This window comes from Trichosurus vulpecula, chromosome 1 (genome assembly GCF_011100635.1).
Source record: "Trichosurus vulpecula isolate mTriVul1 chromosome 1, mTriVul1.pri, whole genome shotgun sequence".
In the NCBI taxonomy this organism is placed as follows: domain Eukaryota; kingdom Metazoa; phylum Chordata; class Mammalia; order Diprotodontia; family Phalangeridae; genus Trichosurus; species Trichosurus vulpecula.
Genome location: NC_050573.1, coordinates 141,519,202 through 141,541,782, shown reverse-complemented (window position 1 = coordinate 141,541,782; position 22,581 = coordinate 141,519,202). Strand labels below are relative to the sequence as shown.

Below are 22,581 nucleotides of genomic sequence, written 5' to 3'. Positions count from 1 at the left end.
TAATCACAAAAAAATATAAATATTGTGTGTCATGGTGGGGAACAAGAAAAAAAAATTTTAAATAATTAATTTTGCCTTTAAAATATGTAGTTGTTCACTTGTTTCAGTCATGTCTTACTCTTTGTAAAACCATTTGTAAAAACCATTTGTAGTTTTCCTGCAAAGATACTGGAGTAATTTGACATTTCCTTCTCAGATTCATTTTACAGATAAGGAAACTGAGGCAAACAGTTAAGTGATTTGCCCAGGGTCACAGAGCTAAGTTTCTGAGGCTGCATTTAAATTCAGGTTTTCCTGACTCCAGGCCCAGTGCTCTATCCATTGTGCCACCTAGCTGCCCTTCAACATATTAGGTTTCTACTTTTCAAATTTAAGTACTTAAGCAATAAAACTTGCAGTGTAAATGTTTTGCAAATAGTCAGTGCCTGATTAGACTGCAGAGTCTGACGATGGTGTTTGAAGAAGAAAGAATACTCAATACTTAGAAAAATTTCTTAAAGGAAACTAATAAATAATTTAATCAATATTTGTTTTTGCCAGACCTGTGATATTCATCAGTGTGAGGAAATCATAATGTACAAACTGCCTCTACTAATGTAGATTGGTAACTAGGAAAAAGCAGACCTATTGAGTTAGAAGGTTTGGGTTTCAAATCTTGCCTCTGATGCTTATTACCTACGTAACCTTTGGCAAGTAACTTAAACTCTCTGACTTCTATTCACTCATCTAAAAATGGGGAGTTTGGATAAGATGGCCTCTGAGGTTCCTTCTAGTTTTAGATCTATGATCCTAAGTCTCTCAACTGTTTGAGTATTAGATAGTAGCTTAGGGCACTGTGTGGTTAAGTGAACTGCCAAGTGAATTGAATTAACACTGATTTGTTATGGTAGAAATGTTCTCATGTGTTCATGTTGTATTTGACACAACATGATAAGGGTCTCTCAGCAAATGTTTTCTAATTGAATGCTCCTGGGACAGCGTCAGGGAATCCCTAAACCTCTAAGGCAGTGAGGCTACAGAGCACAGTCTAAGTGGAATTGTCAGTTCTGAGATTCCCATTATAATGGTGAACTTTGAAAATGTCACAACCTTTAAAACACTATAACTTAGGCATTTTGTATGAAATTTGTAATTTCAAAGTTGTATTGTTAAACATAAATGAAAAACTGCTGCTTCTGCTCTAAATGCAAAATTATCATTTCAGGCTCTAGCTCATTTGAATCTCAAAAAATGGATCGCCCTTCCATTTCTGTTACTTCTCCCATGAGTCCTGGAATGTTGAGGGATGTTCCGCAGTTCTTGTCTGGACAACTTTCAGTATGTAGTCACTAAAATAATTTTTTCTTGCTTTTTGAAATAATAATACTCTTAAATATGATACCAGTTTATAGCAGAACAGTTTCCAGCTAAAATATGATTTTTCATGAATACGACCTTAGATTTTCATTTAAAGGGTATTACATTTCCCCCTATCCCCATTTCTTGGTTCAAATGAAAAGGTATCTTTAGTTAACCTATATTCTCTGGAATTTAGAGAGTGCTAACTTTTCTTTTTCTGTGTTTAAGCCTTTTATCTCCTACTGTCATAACATTCAGGGTCATGGTCTTTTGTTCTATATTCCATGGTAGCCAAATCTCATCCTCAGGAGGTAAAATGTTGTATTATATAAAGGCCCTGTTTAAGCTAAAGGAATATGTTATGTGCATTCTACCTTTTTCATTTCTAAAAAAAATTGTGTGGATTTTTAGGATATCAGTAGGTTGTATCTATATCTAGAACTGTATTTTTAAAGGAATTTTAGACTCTTTCCCCAACTAATGAATCATAGTGATGAGTGGGGCAAGTTTTTAGTATATGACTGATTCCATGATATATGTTCAAGATATTATATATTTCTAATATATCATATTTCATGATATCTCTAAATTCTAAAAAAATGGAAAATTCAGACACTCATGTCTATTTTCAAATCAGAAAACCTCTGTAAGTATATAATTCCATATACTTCAGTTACTTATATCAATACTATTTATACTGTTTTAAGAGCATTAATTTTAGAAATGTAGAGCTTAAAGATGACTTTTGACTGCTTCGAACTACCAGAGATTAAAATTCAACTTAAATTCTCAAAATTCAGACATTACATGGTATAATGCTTTGGTAAAATATCCATATAATATTTTAAGAGCAATAGTGCTGTTTTGTTTTTTTAATATTTATGAAAGGGCTAATGAAGTAAAAGTTATTCTTTTTGCTTTTTAAAATAGCATTCATGAATTATATACAATGAAAAAAAAATACATTTTTGTTTGGGGTCCCTGGCCTTTTCTCTAGAATTCTAGTTAATTTGTGGGAAGTATAAAATATATAAGTATAGAGCATGGAACAATACTATAAAAATCAAATAATTTAATGAAAAATAATGTTGACAAGCTGATTTGTGGTCTAACATGCTGGCATCAGCTAAGATGATGACAATAAAATTATTTTTAAAAAGAGATGGATTTTTGCTGATATTGATATGTTCCCCCCATTCTCTCTATTATTTTCTTCTATAAGTAAGACATCCTTTTTCTTTTTCATAGTAATAGCACATATCCTATTTTCCTTTATAAAATATATTTAATTATTCTCAAATGTAATCTGGTAAAAGAGAAGCATTGATATAGTCACAAAAGCTGACTGCGGGGAGGGGGGAGAAGGAAAGAGAATAAGCATTCATATAGTAGGTACTATGGGCCAGGCACTGTGCTAAGTACTGTTTTACAATATGATCTCATTTGATCCTCACAAAAATACTGCAAGATCAGTGTTACTATTATCCCAATTTTATAATTGAGGAAACTAAGGCAAACAGTGGTTAAGTGACTTGCCCAGGTCACACAGCCAGTTAGTATTTGCTGCTGGATTTGGACTCAGTTCTTCCTGATTCTAAGCCTAGGTCTTTATCCATTGTGCCACCAACTACATCACCCACGACTGCATAAGTACGTGTGACTCTCCTGTCTTGTAACCATATCCAATTCCCCACATTTAAAAATGTAACACTTTCAAATTTCTGATCTTTAAAAGAGACTGAATCAAGCCAGTGAATAAACTATTTCTATCCTTGGTAGAATATGAAGTAAATGACATTTTAATAATTCACTGGAATGTTCAGATCCCAGGGGGATAACTGAAGGAAATATTTCACCCGTAATTCAAATTTCCTTGGAACATGACTATAAATCAAGAAAGATAAGACTGGAAAACTTATAAAGCTATATTTAACCTCCCTTAAAAGTATAGATTTCAGATTTATTTCCTCAGAGTTATCATAAAAGTTGGCTTAAAAGGTGTGGGATCTTAGTCTAACGATGGGTGTCAGAGCCATGTCGTTAGGCTCTGAAAACAGTATGTTCTGTATTCAGGTCTCTATTAGTTAGGCTAGTTGTCTTCCTTCTACCTGCAAACGTTTCTGAAATTGGCTTGAGTCTCCCATTTGCGTCCAAGAGGACACTAGCAATATGTTTACCTGGATAATGAGGGATAAGAAGCTCTCTGGTCCTAACTCCAATATTTTCTTTTCCAGGAAGCTTAGACCAGTAACACTATCCTAATTATGCTCTTCCAATGCATAGGCTGAAAGAAGAGGAATCTTTGACACATGTGAAATATATATATATATGTAGTATGACACCATTACAAAAGAAACTCCCTTCACTTCTAATCCTCCTCAGGCTACACCTCCTTGTCAGTGACATTTAATTAAAGGCCATACTAAACCTGTAAGGTTATAACTATACTTTGCATTTAGACAGAGGCAATTCTTTCATCTTCTACCTTTGTTATCCTAACACTAGTTTATACTGGGTTCACTGGTTGCTACTTATTTCCTAAAGGGAAAACAAACAAACTGACAAAAAAACACAGAATGTTTTCATCTTCAATTAGTAGTTAAGTCTCTTAAGGACCAATGCATACCAGCTAAATTAAATGTTAATCCATTCACTTATAGAATTATTGTTTTTTGCTAATTTTTCTTTTTGTTTCCTTATTTGTGTTTCTTTTGATTTGTTTCTGAATATAAGCATTTCTCTGTAAAAAAAATGCCATTTTAGAACTTTAGACCATATAATTAGATGACATAGTGTTCAGTTAGTTTTTAGACTGTAATAAAGTGAAATATAATCTTTTTATATTATTAAAATTTGAGAAAATACACAGAAATGGATTTTATAGCAGATTAGGCAGGCCAAAACTCATATTTATTGAATACTTCATTTTATTTACACGTCTGTGGTTGATTTCTTATTCTGATTTTTTTTGCCCACGTATTTTGTTTTACAAAAATTTCTGTCATTTCTCATTCTTTGTTTATATTTATCTATTTGTATGCATCCCTCCAAAGAACATACATGATTGGAGAATATATATCCTCACTCTTACAATTCTCCCTTCTTTTCTATTTTTTTTTAATCCAAAGTTGTCATCGAACTTTGAATCTATTTGTTTCATTCCTGGTTATTTCAGGAGTGGTGCATGAAAGGAATGTCCTGGATACAATACTGCAGTGAGTGGTAGGAAATGACCTTAAAAGGTGGGAAAATAACAGAAGCATATAAACTCAAATTCTACATTTGGAGCAATCAGAAGATCATGCCCATTATGCCTAAAATGGATCAACTTATTTAACTGACAATAGGTTGCTTAGTACCTCACTTTTCTTATGTTTTCCATTATTAAAATATTATGTCATATACATATTTAACCCTGTATAAGTAATTAGTTTCAAATAAATGTATGTTTCAGAAGATATCAGAGGGCAGACTTCACTATGTGACCTAATGAAGAGTTGATATTATTTTTACCTTTTTGAAGCTAGTAGAAGACACTGGTGTATTTAGTTAGAAAGTAGTTTCTTTTTAAAGTATTAAGAGATTTACTTGCATAGTCTCCCCACCTCTAATATTCTTTGTTATGTTTGTTGTAAATCGAGAGAGTCAGAGAAGGAGGGAAGAGAAGATATTCTCCTGATATTTAATTATTAGCTACATCTTGTGCAAATTGTTTAGCTTCCCTGGTCCTCCTCAGTTTCTTATTCTGTAAGATGACAGGCTGGATTAGATGACCTCTGAGATCTCTTAACTCTAGATCTTCGTATAAGAGAGGAACATTATTTCAGTTTATTTCCTATTCTGTCACTTCTTCAGTAAGCTTTATTAAATTTTGAGGTTCATCTCCAGTTACTCAATAACTGTGATCTACTGAGAGTAACACAGAGATTATTAACAGTTAATTGTATTCTAAAGTTCTGAACATTTTTCAATTCTTTTACGACTCCATACTTAAAATGGGATACTGCTTACTTAGAGGGGCACTACATGTATGGGGGAGGGAGAAAGAGGGAAGGGGAAGGGAGGGAGGAGGGAGAGAGAGCAAGACAGAGAGACAGAAAGAGATTGAGATTATTTTTTCAGGTGGTCTAAACATTTAAGACTTCCTTTCTTTTCCCATTTCCAATTTTATTTTTCATGTTTAGGGCTTAAACGCCTTTGATTTAGGGGGAAAAAAATACTCAATTTCTTCTTCCCAGTACATTACTCTTCTCTGCCCACAGGTTGAAGGTGCTGATAGTACTTTAACTTTGTATGTGGGAAAATGGGAGAGAAACATGAAATGAGCTGAAAGTTGAATCAGGAGCTGCTATGCAAAAATAATAAACTGAGTGCTCATTAACTCTCCTTCAGCCCTAATCAGTATAAATGAGTGGTTTATTTCTTTATTTTGACCAGGAAAAAGCACATACATTCTGGTTAGATGATGTCTACTATTACTTGTTTCAAAGTAGATAGATAACAAAAGAAGTGGGAATTATATGGATAAAACATTCTTCTATTCATCCTCAGAATGGTGTAGCTGAATAAACATAAGGGTAGAAGTTAGGACACCACAATTTTCTATTCCTGGCTATGCCGCCAATTTGATGTGTGACTATTGGCAAGTTATATGACTTCTCTGGGCCTTGGATTTCTCATGTGTAAAATGGGGATACTGCTTAATATCCACATCTTTTTGGAACTGTTATAACAAGCAAAGGAAATAATAGATTTGAAAAAATTTTGTCATATGATAAGCACTCAAAGGTTAGAAATACACAAAATGCTTATCTAGTCTAAATGTTAGCAATTTACTTTTAGATGATTAGTGGTAAAATAAAAATGTTTAAGATGATTTTCAGACTTCAAGCTGGTGGAGATAATAATTTAGTAAAACTCATTGATAAAATTGAATTATAGACATACTTTTATCTTAGAGCCTTCGATAATTCTATTAATACTTAATTTTTAGGTATAACTCATTCTGAAAACAATGGCTATCATGGATTGCTTTTACTAATATATTTATTACCCATTTTTCATCCAGTTTTCCTTCAGTTTTGCCTATGGTTCTCCAGTTTTGTCAATGATTTCTTCTGTTTAGTTCATCTAAAGGTTAAATTTTGAATTTCTTTATATTTGATTTCTAAGGCTCAGCTTTTATGATGCATTTGAAACTTTATATTCAGAAGGTTTACACCTGAATGTTATTTCTCATTTACTCTTATTTCATGTAACTTTATTGAATATGATTTTTAAATCTATTTCAAGTAAATTATGTTTTTTATATACTAGCATTTTGGCAAATTTAATTTACACATTCCATTAGAATATTAAAGTATAAATATATAAGGGTGAAAATTATTTTTAAGGTTATAGTTGTGTGTGTTGGTTTTTACTTTTGGTCTTTTAGTTCCAGCGTGTTGTCCTTTTTGGTTTTGTTTTATTGCTTTTTTCTTTAATTTTGCTTACCAGAGCCAAAGCCTTAGTAGAAGAACAACGCCTTTTGTTCCTAGGGTTCAGGTAAAGGCCTTGTCTGCCTGACAGAAACTAAAGTTGTGCTTAAAAGTTTATTTATTTGTTAATTTTTGGAAAATGCATTGTAGGAAAATGTCATTGTTTTGGTATGTTGCTTTAACCCATATCATCTACTGAGCAGCTTGTAAAGTTCTGCATGGGGGTTGAAATATTGAATTTAATTTAAAGAGACAACCGGTTTTAAGTTTTGTTATTGAGTTTATAATGTATACTGTATTTGAACTTGGGTTCTAGAGGGTTATCAACTAAAGATTCCACACACATATGTACACACATTAATACAGTAAAAGAAATAAGCTAATTTTGTACTGTTTATCTTTGACCTTATTACACTAAGGTTGCTGTCTCTTTAAATCATTCATTAGTATTTACATTAGTACTATATCCTTTTTTGCATTTTCCAATTAATAGCTCCTTGAGTAGAAGACTGGCAAATAAATTTGTACCTTGAACAATAATAAAATGATAATAATAAATAATAAAAATATAATATAATTTTAAAGTATATTTTTATCTGTCATCGATAATTTACTTACTTTTTGGTAACCTTTGGGTACACGTTATTTGCCTCTTTTCATTAGGAAACAATTAAGTAGTAGATTAACTCAAATGTAGGTTTTACTAATATGTTAGTGCTTATCTTGCTTTGCTGCATGTTTTTTTTGTTTTGAATACTACTTTTATTCAAATATTTTTACTTTTTAAATAATTCCTTATTTGTATTAAACTACATGAATTTACTCCTGTTGTGCAGGCTCTACCTAAGATATTTTAAACTATTATTGTGATTAAGCTAAGATGATGATTTTATATACATTTTTAAAAGTTCATGTTAAAAATATCAAGATTCTTGGTTAAAAAACCAAGAACAAATAAATTTGTCTAGCATACAAACTCATTAAGATGACATATTGAGTTTTTTTTTTGAAATCAACAAACTATTTCAATACATTATTTAGAAGCACAGACTCAAAATTTAAGTATAAATTAAAATAATCTAAACAAAAAAAAATATCATCTTGCTAATGCAAGCTGGATAGCTATTAAAACTTCAATGCAAATATTTCATTATGCAATTAAAATAAAAGTCACACAATTTTAGAAAATTCTGACATTAAGATAATTACATTTTTCATGAAATAAAAATAGTTTCATATTTAAGTTGATTTTTAAAAATAATTCACTTGATGAATTGAATTCATTAAATGTCAAAGTACCATTAAATAAATTTAAAGGTCAAACACACAATTCCTGTTTTAACAAAATCCTAATGATGTGAACAATTATTTCATATATGAAAATGTGCAGGAAAGTGATATATGTTTAAATATGGATACATATGATATTTCTATTCACATAAAATATATTTTATAATGTTGAAGTATTTTTAAATATTGAAATTGATTTTAAAATTCCTGGCTGCTAAGGATTTTAAAGGAGGCAAAAGTAATATGTTTTCAGTAATTCAAGCACTACAGTCTCTGCTTACAAAAAGTCTTAAAGCAATTAAATTGTCTATTGATAATGTGGTTTATTCAGTTTCAGGTTTTATTTCTTCAGCTGGGAGGTTCAGGTTAATTTTAAATGTCTATATCTAGTTTTTGCAGTATTAATGTACTAAATATGCTTACCATTGTAGTCAGAGAAACCAAAATAAAGGGCTTTAATAATAACATCTGAAAATCATTGGAGATGGGGAAAGCCTTGTTATCATGTCACATCATTAAATTGGATTTGTCAACATAAGACAGGAATAATAATTTTATAGAGATAGAAAGATGAAAGCCTATATTACTTCTCTACTCTCATGAAAAAACAGAAGCAACCTTGTGGGTCTTTTTTCCTATGTATTTGCTTCTGAATATTCAACTATACATACACCTATATATTTCTGATTTATTGTAATAAGGCACAAAATTACTTTTAAATTTGACATTCTATCATAGTTGTTTTTAGACTTGGGTCAGCATTTGTTTTTCTACAGTCCAACACTTGTTACTACTGCTACCATATGAGGACTTAATGCATGATAACATTTAGAGTCCAATAACTTTTTAAACATTTAAGGCTGGTTCTCTTTGTAGATCCAAAAGCAAAGTTAATCCCATGAGGAGTGAAAGTAAAAAATATGTATGGGAAGAGAGTCCCTTATTTATACTGGGCAAACATTATTCCCTATTAATAATGACAATAGTCTGCCCTAATCTTCTAGGTCTTTTGGAGCCATATGTAGAGCCCAACTTAGGCTAGAGAAAACAGATGCCAATGAGAGATACAGCATTTCTTCTTGCTCCATAGGTCACTGCCCTCCTCCCCCAATTCTAGCTCATTTTGAGTTTCTGAGGTAGGGACAAAGGTGGAGTATAGTTTTGAGTTAAAACCTGGATTTGATTCTTGCTACCATAACTCGTGGACTAGAGACTTCTTAAACTTTTTCTACTTGCAACCTCAAGCGCTGGATTAAATCCAAATAGCTGAAGGCTAGTTTATAGTTGTCAATACAAATGCATTCAGAATTAGGTAATAAGTTGCCAGTTCCTGACTTTGTACTCATGAGATTATGTCAAAGTTCCGCATCTGAAACGAAAGAAATATTCCTGCAGCATTCTAAATCAGTGACAAATGTATTTTCTAAATAACAAGGCTTTTCAACTAAAATGAAATTTCTATCCTGAAAAACTATATTATAATTTTAGGGTCTGATAGATTAAGAGCATTCATTGCATGAAGCTGCTGCTTAGCCTCCCTTTAAATCTTGGAATTGTCTTCTATGTAATAACCCTAAATACTTCTAAAAATTCCTTTTGAACTATGTGAATAGGTTACCAATGTAAAGTGCAGAAACATCTTTTTTTGCTACTTCTGAACTATGAAATACGGCACAATTTGGATAAATTTTACCCTTAGTCGTGGTAAAATATTTTTTAAAGTACACAAAAAGTGTTTAAATAGAATTCTAAGTACATTCTAAATGTTTCATATAAACAAAATTCTAAGTAATTTGCATAGACTTCAAAATATTCTGTTTATTATATCCAAATTGACAATTTTAGTACATTGAAGTTATTATAGCATATCCTTTCATTTTTTCCAACATAATTTGCTAAATGGAATAGTACAATTTGAATTCTGTGCTAATGCAAAAATAAGTTGGTGAAGGGGGAAAGATAAACTTGGTGGGGTTATAAACATTATGCCATCTTATTAGGAATAAGGACGAATTAATTTTTTTTTCCTTTTCAGATAAAACTCTGGTATGACAAAGTTGGTCATCAATTGATAGTTACAATTTTGGGAGCAAAGGATCTCCCTTCCAGGGAAGATGGGAGACCACGGAATCCTTATGTTAAAATTTACTTTCTTCCAGACAGAAGGTAGGGACAACAGAAAAAATATATATTTCTGGAAACAAGTACAAAAATATTAAAACACAAATGGGTTTAAAAAATCAGAATTGTTTCTAAATATCAGTTATGTCCAAATTTCCAATGAAAGTGATTCACTGGTATTATATGAAAATAGGTATTTTAAATGATATTTAATTGTTTAGAAACTACTGTTATTAAATATTTATTAGATATATTCAATACTTCATTAGATCTGTAGCTACATTGATATGTGTACTCCCTCTGCCAGTGTTAACTGCAACATATCTATGCATTCTCAAACTGTATGATTCTTGCCCAGGTAATCGCATAGGGCATAAAGGAGCCACCCAAAATACAAGAGAGCTTCCTGTACTTCTTAAATATTTAATGGTAGCCCATTGGACATATATTTTTAAAAATGTGTTGTAAAGGCTGCCTTTTTCGTTTATTTCTTAAGATATATGAATAGTCTGTTTTGGTGTAGAACATTTAAATAATTTGGGGCAGCCAAAATTGTACATAATTTATATTATTTATATACATACATGTGTGTATATATATATATTATTTGCATAGATACATATAATTTCTGCTGAATGATACATAATTTAATCATCACTATGAACTGTGATTTTATTATCGTTATGAACTCTCTCCATGAACACAGTCTGTAACCCCTTTAATGCTTTGTGGACCAGAGACTGAGCCTCTGATAGGTTAAATAACTTACGCAGTGTCACACAGTTGGTACATATTAGAAATGGGACTTCAATTATGGTCTAACTCTTCAGTTTTGTACTTTATGCACTAAGGCATACTTCCTCTTAAAATATAGATCATAAATATATATATATATATACACACATATACATACATATGTATATGTATATATGTAAATAAATTAATCAAGGAATAATAATTAAGTGACTACTCTGTGCAAAGCAATTGTGCTAGGCACTGAGGATAAAAAAGACAAAAATTAAACAGTTCCTGCCCTTAAGAAACTTAAGTGTATTAGGACAGACAACATACACGCATGTGTACACACACACACACATACATATACACACAATTCATATATGAGCATAATTCTCTATGTATAGAAGAGGCACTGGCAGCTACGGGAATCATAAATGGTCTCATGTAGTAAACCAAACACAGAATCATAATTCACTAGGGAAATATACAAGATTTTAGTGAATACTCTCTATTCTTTTCCCACATGACCTCACTTGATTCTCAACTTGCTCTTATGTGAATGAATGAATAAAAAACCATTTACTATATTATTCCTATGTTCCAATTAATAAGCATTACCCCATACCAGGTGATCTTAACCGCAGTTCCATGAGCTTGGTCTTTTAAAATATTTTAACAATTGTATTTCAGTATAATTGGTTTGCCTTTTAATCCTATATATTTTATTTTATACTTTTAAAAATGTTAATCTGAGGTGAGGTCCATAGGTTTCATCAGACTGCCAACAAGATTCATGCCAAAAAAGATTTAGAACCCCTATGTTATACCATCAGGTTACTAAAGAAAATGTTAGCACTTGTCCTAGGACCAACTTCTTCGGTATGCTACTAATTCTGTATTCTCCAGAGTTAGTATTAACTCCACATTAAAAAAATCCTTAAGTGATAACTGTGAAAATTTTGCAGTTAGTTCCTGATTACCTTTTTACTTATAAATGTCATATGATAAAAATTTTAAACCTTAATTTAAAAGGCAAAGTGGAGCTGACCCCCTTGTGTCAAAAAGACCTAGGTTCAAGTCTTTCCTTTGACAAATACTGTAATCCAGGAGAAGTCACAGGTCTGCACCAATAAAGAACCTTTTTTCTGTTGATTACATATATTGTATACTTAAATTTTAAATTTTATATAGCCAATAGTCAATGCATCCTTTTCAGATCATGATTCATTAAAAATTATTTGTACTGAAGGACCAGGGAAAGACAGACTAAGAATTAATTGGAAACTAAATAATCTAATAATAAAGGATGAGTGGGTCAAAGAACAAATCACAGAAACAATTAATAACTTCATTCAAGAGAACGACAATAATGAGACAACATACCAAAACTTATGGGATGCAGCAAAAGCAGTCCTTAGGGGAAATTTTATATCGCTGGGTGCTTACATGAATAAAATAGAGAAAAAAGAGATCAATGAATTGGGCATGCAACTGAAAAAGCTAGAAAAAAGAACAAATTGAAAATCCCCAATTAAATACCAAGTTAGAAATACTGAAAACCAAAGGAGAGATTAATAAAACTGAAATCAAGAAAACTACTGAAATAATAAATAAAACTAAGAGTTGGTTTTATGAAAAAAACCAATAAAATTGATAAACCTTTGGTCAATTTGATGAAAAAAAAAAGAAAGAAGAAAGCTAAATTACCAGTATCAAAAATGAAAAGGATGAAATCACTTCCAATGAAGAGGAAATTAAAACTATAATTAGGAATTATTTTGCCCAATTGTATGTCAATAGATTTGATAATCTTAGGGAAACAGAGGAATATTTACAAAAATATAAATTGCCCAGATTAACAGAAGAGGAAGTAAAATACCTAAATAACCCCATCTCAGGAAAACAAATTGAACAAGACATCAATGAACTCCCTAGGAAAAAAATCTCAGGGCCAGGTGAATTTACAAGTGAATTCTATGAAACATTCAAAGAATAATTAATTCCCATACTTTGTAGACTATTTGGGAAAATAGGTGGAGTACTACCAAATTCTTTTTATGACACAAATATGGGTATTAATACCTAAGCCTAGAAGAGTCAAAACAGAGAAAGAAAATTATAGACCAATTTCCCTAATGAACATAGATGCAAAAATTTGAAATAAAATATTAGCAAAAAGATTACAATGACTTATCTTGAGAATAATATACTGTGACCAGGTAGGATTTATTCCAAGAATGCAAGAATGGTTCCATATTAGTAAAACTATCAGCATAATTGACCATATCAACAACAAAACTAGCAGAAACCATACGATTATCTCAATAGATGCAGAAAAAGCTTTTGACAAAATACAACATCCATTCCTATTAAAAACACTAGAAAGCATAGAAATAAACGGAGCCTTCCTTAAAATGGTAAGTAGCATCTACCTAAAACCATCAGCAAGCATCATATATAATGGGGATAAGCTAGATGCATTTCCGATAAGATTGGGGGTGAAACAAGGATGTCCATTATCACCCCTATTATTCAATTTGGTACTAGAAATGTTAGCTTTAGCAATAAGAGAAGAAAAAGAAATTGAAGGAATTAGAATAGGCAAAGAAGAAACTAAATTATCAATCTTTGCAGGTAATATGATGATTTACTTAGAGAATCCTAGAAAATCAAGTAAAAAACTACCTGAAATAATAAATAACTTGAGCGAAGTTGCAGGATATAAAATATACCCACATAAATCCTCAGCATTCCTATATATTACTAAAATTTTATATAGCTCAAGGAATATATTAATATTTTACCTATTAGAAAAGACTATTATCTCTAGGGCTTTTAGCATCAAAGTATTTAAAATGAACAAGAGAACAACGAAATGATACTGAACTTGTTATTCCCTTTCGTTTAATAAATTATATTCTTCCTTTTTTTCTAGTGTTCCAGGCCAGATTCGTGTTGGTCAGGGTTGGAATTTGATGAAATTGAATCAATACAGCAAATGGCAAAAAAAACCCACCAAAAAACAAAAACAAAACCCAACTCTCTTCTCTTAGATAACAAGTATAAATGTAATCACTTAATAATATATAATGCATTAATCAGTGAAGGTTTATAGTCTCTCTGCCTCCCATCCCCATAAAGACAGGCCTAGATCAGTAGCAATCCATACGTCAGTGAGAAATCCAGTAGATGAGAAGAACTATACCTTTTCTCAGCACTAGGCTATCTGGATTTATCCTATCACCCAGAGGCCAGTAGTAACATATTCAGCCATTCAAAGTGTATGGGTTTCTAGTACCTAATTTACACCTTGAACATGTTACAAGTCTTTAAAAGCTAATACCTTAGTATGGTACTGCCTACATCCTCATTCCAGGTTTCTTTTATATGACTAAGGGCTGCACATTCACCTTGTGTTTTTAACAGTGCCACATGGTCAAGTTATCCACTTAGGACTCAAGACATGGGGACAATGTGGCCATCTCACATAGCTTATAAATTTCACAGAATGTCTACTACATATGACACATGGATCCCTTGGAATATAAGGACTGTTGGGATAGCGGAAGGAGTAATGGACTCAGATTTAGAAGACCTAGATTTATGTATGTCAAGTTACATGTCTCTTAGTAGCCATGTAACCATGGAAAGTCCCTGAACCTCATTGTGCTTCAGTTTCTTCATCTGTAAAACAGTAATGATAATTTCTCTCAGGACCGTTGTGAAACAAATGTTTGTAAAGCATTATATAATTTTAAGCTTTTGTGATTGTGAGTTTATTGATGTCCAAACGACAAAAATAATCTAATCATTGTTTCATGTGAAGGAAGTGTTTAGTAAAGAAATTTTTCAATCTTACTTTGCTAGTTTGTACTAAATACTAACCACATTACAGCAGGGAATATTACGTTTTATTAGCTATTGGGTAATATGCCACAAGAACAGATGCTGAAATGACAACAGCTTAAAATATTTATTTTTTCTATGGTTTATGATCTCATTGATGTGAACACTCTCTCCATCAGTAAAAGTGGTGCTTGTCCATGCCTTTTTTCTAAGTGATTCTTGTGACAGGCAGATCACTCAGTGAATAGCTAGACCTGGAGTGAGGAAGACTTGAGTTCAAACATGGCCTCAGCCATTTACTAATAACTATGTGGTTCTAGACAAGTTATTTAATCTCTGTCTCAGGTTGCTCATCTTTAAAATGGGGAAAATCATAGCATCTTTCTCCTAGGGTGGTTATGAGGATCAAATGAGCTAATATCTGTAAAGCGCCTTGCAAATCTTAAGGCACTATATAAAAGCTAGCTATATTACTGGGTATCATTATTATTATGTATGTTCTCCCTAATGAGCTGGAGACTTTCTTTTTCGTCTTTTTACATTTCATGAGTACCAATGTAGCATTTTGTCTGTCCAGCTATTATTCTTTGATCTCCCACAAGTACACACATATTCCAAGGGAAAGTGGACTTGAGCTTAAAAAGCACATGTTGCAAAGGAATAACTCTCAGCTCCTGGGGCCTAGAAGTGCTTTCTCTCATTTGTGGGGTGCTTGGGGAGTTTCCCTTAAACATGGTGACCCTGTGCACAGTTTGCCCTTGGCTCTTGAGTCAGATATTGCTGCTAGCTGGTCTTACGGATGCCATTTAGGACACAGATGGAGAATCCAACTTGCTCCAGACCCTTTGAAGCTGGAAGGCCCTTCTCTAGTCGAGAGGTTTGGGGGAAAGAAACCTGTCCAAAGCAGGAAGACAAAACCAATGCTGAGGCCTCTCCTTCAGGCAGTTCCTTCAACAGGATATGTGGGAAAGCCACACCTTCTAACTTCTAGAAAAGCCTCCCATTCTAATTAACTTGAAGCTTTCATACAGGATCTAGAAGTCACAAGGAGAGCCCACAGCCTACTTGCAAGCAAGATTATATCATTGTTTCTGTATTTTCTTTTTTTAAGTCCTAGGATCATAGTTCTATTGTTGTAAGGGACCTTAGGGATCATGGGGTCCACCACACCCTCCCCTTTCTTATTTTATATCTGAGGGAACAGAGGCCCAAAGCAGTGAACAAGGTCATGCAGTTAAACAAGAAGGGCTCAGATTCAAACCAGAGCTGAGTTTTGAACCCAGATCCTCTTACTCCATTTCTATCAACCTTTTCACTGCATCACACTACCTCTATAAACTCACAGATGAGTACCCCATATGCCACACCTTTCCCCTCTCCTTTTGATTACTATAATTTGTGTTTGGATGTGACTGAGAGTATCACATATTTCTTAAGCTGACTTTTCAGATCAATTCAACAAGTATTAAGTGCCTACTTTGTAAAAGGTACTATGCTAGGTACTATGGATGGAAAGATGGAAAATAAAACTCCTTGTCTTATGAAAAGGGTCAGTGTAATAGGATGAATACTAATTTCCCTTTTAGAAACTCAGAACACATATTCTTTTATGTTAAGGCATAGTACTCGGAATATGTTAGCACTTATTAAACACTTCTTCATTTACTCACTTGAAGGTCCTGGTTTAAAAATGTAAATTTGTTATGGGGGTGCGGAAAGATAGTATATCAGTACTCATTAATATCAAAACAAATTAGAGAGGCTTAATGGTGTAATATAAAGAGTCCTGGACAAGGATGTCACAGTCCTGTGTATGGCCCTCACTAGCTCTGTGACCTTTTAACCTCTGCAACCTAATTCATCTACAAAATGAGGGGGTTAGACTAAATGATATTAATGGTCACTCCCTTCCAGTTTTAAAATTCTCTTATATATACTGCTTCAAGATTTGCAAGGCCCTTTATAGATATTACCTCATTTGATCCTCATAACCACCGTAGGAGGAAGACGCTATTACTTTCCCCAACCTGAGAGAGAGATTACATAACCTGCCTAGAACCACATAGTTATTAGTAAATGGCTGAAGTCGTGTTTGAACTCAAGTGGTTATGAATTAAAGATATGGGTTCTGTTCTGAGCTCTCTCCCTAACTGTATGACCCTGAGCAAGTTAAAACCTCTTCAGGCCTTAGTCTTCTTGTCTGTAAAATGATGGAGTTTATCTATAAGGTCCCCATCTGCTTTAAAAATTCTTCGATCCTGTGATCTAGTCGTAGGATCATAGATTTAGAACTTGAAGGGCCATCAGAGGAGGCTATCTAGTTCAGAGATGCATAGTTTTTCAGTTTATCCAATTACAGAGTCAGGCCCCTGAGTGAGTTAAGTTTTAATAACATTTAATAACCTTTTAAGTTTTAATAAAATTATCTAGGAAATCAGGTTTGGGGGAGTCAGAGTAGGGAAATCTAGGTATTCAGGGATAACATGAAAGGAAATGCTAAAAAGGAGTATAATAGAGAAAGATAGTGTCATGGAAGAAAAAGGGCATCGGACCCTGAGATAATCGGAGTTTTATGCCCATCTGGGCTATTAGCAGGACTTGTAATCTCTGAAAGTCATTTATCTTCTGTGGTCCTTCTTCTGTAAAATAAGGGGCTTATATTAGAAGTCTTTTATATTAGTCTTTTTCAAACAATTTTGCCTACTTCACTGCTTTGCTTGGGGCCCACCACGGTCCCGGAACTGGGCTGTATGATTCATTTATTTGACATAGGACATATGACATTTCTTTCGTTCTAATGCAACATAATATGAACTCCATCATGGCAGTGGTTATGTATCATGTCTTGACTCTGTATCTCACCCAGTGCCAAGCGAAAAGGCCAGTGAGGGTTCATGAGATGGGACTGGCACGGTCAGACCTTTAGAAGCCAGTACAATGGTCGATGTGGAAGGAAATGAATATCTGAACTAAAATGGTTGCCAGGGAAACAAGGGGAAAGACTCAGGAGATGGAAATAGAATAACTAAGACCAGGCAACTACTAATGTGCTAGGCACCAAACTAAACACTTTTACAAATATCTCATTTGATCTTCATAACAACTTTGAGAGGTAGATGGTATTATTAACCCCATTTTACATCCAGTTGAGAAAACTGAGTCACTAAGAGTTTAAATGACTTAGCCGGGTCACACAGCTAGTAAGTGTCTGAGGTGAGATTTTTAATTCGGATCTTCCTGACTCCAGGCCCAGAGTTCTATTCACTGTAATGCCAACTTATCTATCTCTGATGCTAAAATTTTGAAATACTAAATTTCATTTAATAGTTAGTAAAAATAAAGATTTTATTTCCAAGTTCACAGATTCCTCTCATCCTGAAATTTACCCATAGAGCCCTTGGAAGTACAAGAACAGCACCCTGCCCCCACCCACACACACTTCAAGAACCACTGCCCTAAGTGATAAATGCGTTATATAAAACTCAGTTCTCAATGACCACTTTTAGATTTTAGCATTGCCTCCTAATGTATACCTTCCCACCCCCACCCCCACCCCAGCTACTTTAAGAACTAGGTCTCAGAAGTCTAAATGATCATGGTGTCCAGAGTCAATTTAGACTACTACCTTGGACCTACTTTCTAATCCTGGCACCTTCTTGGTTGACCAGGTACCCAAGGCTTATCACTGGCATCCCCATCCCCCTTGTGACTTACCTATTCCGTATCTCAGCCAATCAGCAATCTGTGCTTCCATTTCATCAACTGTTTAACCTGCTAAACGATTTCCAAGTATCACACAGAAATAAATTATCCTTGCCTTCCTCCTTTCTTTTCCTTCCCCAGTTTCAATAATGTTGTTGCCTCCACCGGCCCTTTCATAGTACAAATTTTAAAGCCAGGTGAGAAGGGAGGTATTTGGCAGGGAGCGGGCTAGGCTTTTAGCAAGGTTCAAACCATGCCACCTACTCCACTTACTTAATTATATGCGCTGGGGGCAGCTTCCGGATGTGACTATCGCGCTTTTCCGTCTCCCGGCCTCCACAGCAGTCACTCTGGAATGGTTTGATAGGCTGGTGCACTAGCCTATCAGGAAGAGTCCCGCCCCTTCCCCTCCTCCTCCCCCCTCCACCTTCCCCTCCCCTTCTTCCTCCCCCCACCCCCGAAAATGCCTACTGACTTTTTTTCAAAATATATACTTGTTTTTTTTTTGTTGTTGTTTTTTTTTTTTCCGGTCAAGAGGCATACCCTAGTCAACTCCAAATTGTGGGGGACAGGTGGGGAAGAGATGAGTGAATAGGTGCAAAGCGGCCCCCACCACACGTGGCAAGCTTAAGCTCCTTCGGAGCATGTGCAGACAGTCCCTGGGGGCAGATCACTTGAACTCTCAGAATTTGGCCTTTTGGCCTTTCGCTTTTCTAAGGTGAATGTAACCCTCCCAAGTGTGTCTCCTCACACCCTGGGTTGATACTCTTTGTCCCCAGCCCCTCCCCCTCACAGTAGCCCTCAGCCCCTCAGGCCCAGTCATTGCAGGAGCCTGTAAGTTGAACACTTTCCTTCTCTTCACAGCAGGCCCTCGGCCTTCATCAGCATTCAGGGACCTTGCAAAACAGGCTCCTTGGATCTCACCCTCAAACTCTTCCTGGGTCCTTGCCTGCCCTCAGTCCTGTTGCTCAGACCCCGCCCCTCCCCCCCCCCTCCGGCGCACTGAGTCCCCCCCGGTCAGCTCCGGCCCTTGCTGATTTCTTCTTTCTCGACCCTCGCCCTAAAGTCCTTTCCTTCCCCACGAAGGCCTTCTTCCCCAGGCTCAGAATCTTCCCAAGAACCCAGTCTGTGCTATCTCGCGCCCCTGCTCTTGCTCACATCAGGCCCGAAGTCCTTGGTGCTATTCGGAGCCTCCTCCAGACTTCATCCTCCAATTCCTCCCTCCCCACCTTCTCCTTGGATTCCTCTCTTTCCCTTCAGATCTTCCCCCCAGACCCCCGCCCCCACTCTGGCCCAGCCTCAATGTTCTTGCCCAGCCCGACCCCATCCTCCATCCTCTCTGCTGAGAAGAGGGTTTTCGTCTTAGACAAGGACTTTCTTGAGTCCTTTCCTATGGTCCTTCCTACCTTACACCGAACCCTTGGTTTGCAGGCTTATGCTTGGACTTTTACTGTGGCTGAGGTGTGCCCAAAGTCTTTCCAACTGAGGGGTCTTTTTCCACAAGCAAACCTTCGGTCATCCCCCTCACACCAGGCTCTCAGGCATCTTGCTCAGACTTCACCCTCCTTCCTTGGCCCTTACTTTGCCCTTAGTCTTTCCAGCAGCTCCTGGGGCCTCCCCGGCCTTCCCCATAAGGCCAGGCCCTCAGTCCTCAGGCTCAGACTCCACCCCTACTCTCTGAAACTGACTTGAAGGGCCGTTTCTCCTGGTGCTCAGGTCAGACCTTCTCTCCTCCCTGGGGTCAATGTTCTTCCCACCCACCCCCCCAACCCCCCCAGCCTAGTTAGACTTTGCCAGGACACTGCCTTGTGTCTCCATTCCCACTCTGACCAGGGCTTCGGCTCCCTGCCCTCCTACCCAAGATAGGCATTACAATGTCAGCTGAAGTTAAGGGACCAGACCAGTGGTCTGGGCACAGAGGCAGTCTTGGAGAAAGTAGCATGAACGGAGTGATAGGGCCTGAAGCCAGACTGATTAGAAGGAATTGAGAGGGTGATGAGAAGCGGTAACAGCTAACGTTGATATAGTAGAGCTAACAGTTTTATAATATCTCATTTGACCCTCTCGACACCCCTGGGAGGTGAGTGCTATTATCACCCCCATTTTACAGATAAGGAAACTGAGGCAAACAAAGGTTAAGTGAGTTATTCAGGGTCACAGAGACATAGTCTTCCTGACTCCAGGCACAGCACTCTGTCTCCTGCAACACCTAGCTGTCCCAGATCAATGGAGGCATAGTCCTATTCAAGCTCATTGGTCATGAAGGGTGAGGAGAGGGAAGGGGAAAGGGCCCGTGCCTTTTAGGTTTGTGGGGATCTAATTGTTTATAGGAAGAAGGGAAGGAGTCAGTGGTGAGGAAGAGATTGAAGATGAGAGAGAGAAAGGGGATGACCACCAGAATAAAGTCGTGAAAGGTTTGGGGATAGATATGACAGGAATACGTTGTTCCTTGAAGCTGGAGACAAAGTGGATGGTGGGTGATGCTGCTGAGAATTTTTCTGTAAGGGAGATGAAGAAACTATTACTGGACGGCCTTGCTTTCGGTGAAGCAGAAGGGTCATTTGCTGTAAAGGAAAAGGGCTTAGACTTGGGAAGCTTAAGGAGAGTGGAGAAAATATGGAACAGTCACTGAGGGATGAGGCCAGGGAACTTATAGAAAGGCAGTAAAATCATGGGAAAAGCACTAGTTCTAAAATCAGAGGACCTGGTGAATCATGACTCTCTTAATAACTGTGTGGCTTTGGGAAGTAATTTTGTTTGCTCCTCAGTATCCTTAAAAGTAAAATGAAGAGGTTATACTATATCATCTCTAAAGGCCTTTCAGCTTTGAAATCCTATAATCTTATGATGGTGGAGGAGCTGAGCAGGCCTAGAGGCCTGAGGATTTACACCATACATTTATATTGGGTGACACATTGGTCTTTATTCTTACAGCAGGTCTCTCCTACCCTGGCTGCATTTGGCCAGTTTTGATGCCATGGTCTGCCATTCCAGTGTCAGTCAACATCCTCAAATATCTCATGCCTAATCCCACCAGCACCTTCTACCATTCCTAACCTACTAATAATCCATCACTCTGGATAACCCTCACTGTTGGATTTATTTGCCTTTGTTCCCACTCTACATATTTTATATGTACGTAGTTGTTTGCATGCTGTCTCTCCTGTTAGAAAAGGAGCTCCTAAAGGGCAGGGATTGTTTTTACCTTCCTTTGTAGCTTTTAGCTCTTAGCTGACACAAAGTAAGTGCTTAATAAATGTTTTCAGACTAAATGATTAGTGTAGTGACCCTTTCACTGGAGAGTTTAGAGAATTAATCCTACTAGTGGTTCCAAATATAATTTGTAATATAGCTTTGTGCTACACAGAGCTTCTTTCTCAGGTATATTATTTTCCTTTATTGAAACTTCGAGGCTTCCATAGTACTCATTATTTTAAATTAAACATCCTAGTAAAATTCAAATTAAGTGGCATTTCAAATAATTTAAAAATAAAATTATTTTTTCATTCAAATTTTCAGAGAGCATAAATTTTATTTGATGAAAATAGTCTAGGACATTAATACATCTTTACTATGACAAATCCAAAACATAAAAATTATATTCAGAATTTCAAATTCTACTCAAGGTTTATCAAAAATGTTTAGAATTCTTTTAATACTGGTTAATTCAGTTGTACTAAAAGTTTAGATGACAGTTGCCTCAATATACAGCCAGTCACAAATTTTACATTAGATATGCAGCACAGTTTAAGCATTTGTAAAAGCTAACACCTTTTTGATTATCCTTTGTAGTGATAAAAATAAAAGAAGAACCAAAACAGTAAAGAAAACATTGGAACCTAAGTGGAATCAAACGTTCATTTACTCTCCAGTTCATCGGAGAGAATTTCGAGAACGGATGTTGGAGATTACTCTTTGGGATCAAGCTCGAGTTAGAGAGGAAGAAAGTGAATTTTTAGGAGAGGTATGTGGCATTATTTAAAAACTTAAACTGTTAATAATTTTTTGAATAGTATTAATTATAAAAAGGCCAATAAAAGAATTCAAAAACTTTTTTTAAAAAACTGAA

General features: G+C 35.4%; 1 protein-coding gene across 5 annotated transcripts in view; it reads left to right on the top strand.

The window, feature by feature from the left end:
* The window catches only part of RIMS2 (regulating synaptic membrane exocytosis 2), a 544,900-nt gene that overhangs the window by 147,669 nt on the left and 374,650 nt on the right, over positions 1-22,581 (top strand). For 4 of the 5 annotated variants that reach the window (XM_036741740.1, XM_036741738.1, XM_036741737.1 and 1 more), the window contains exons 8-10: positions 1,205-1,317; positions 10,141-10,271; positions 22,305-22,476. In XM_036741740.1, coding sequence (XP_036597635.1) covers positions 1,205-1,317; positions 10,141-10,271; positions 22,305-22,476 — 416 coding nt within the window. Of the gene's footprint in view, positions 1-1,204; positions 1,318-6,834; positions 6,883-10,140; positions 10,272-22,304; positions 22,477-22,581 lie in introns of all 5 variants that reach the window. The other variant, XM_036741736.1, reaches the window with a different exon arrangement.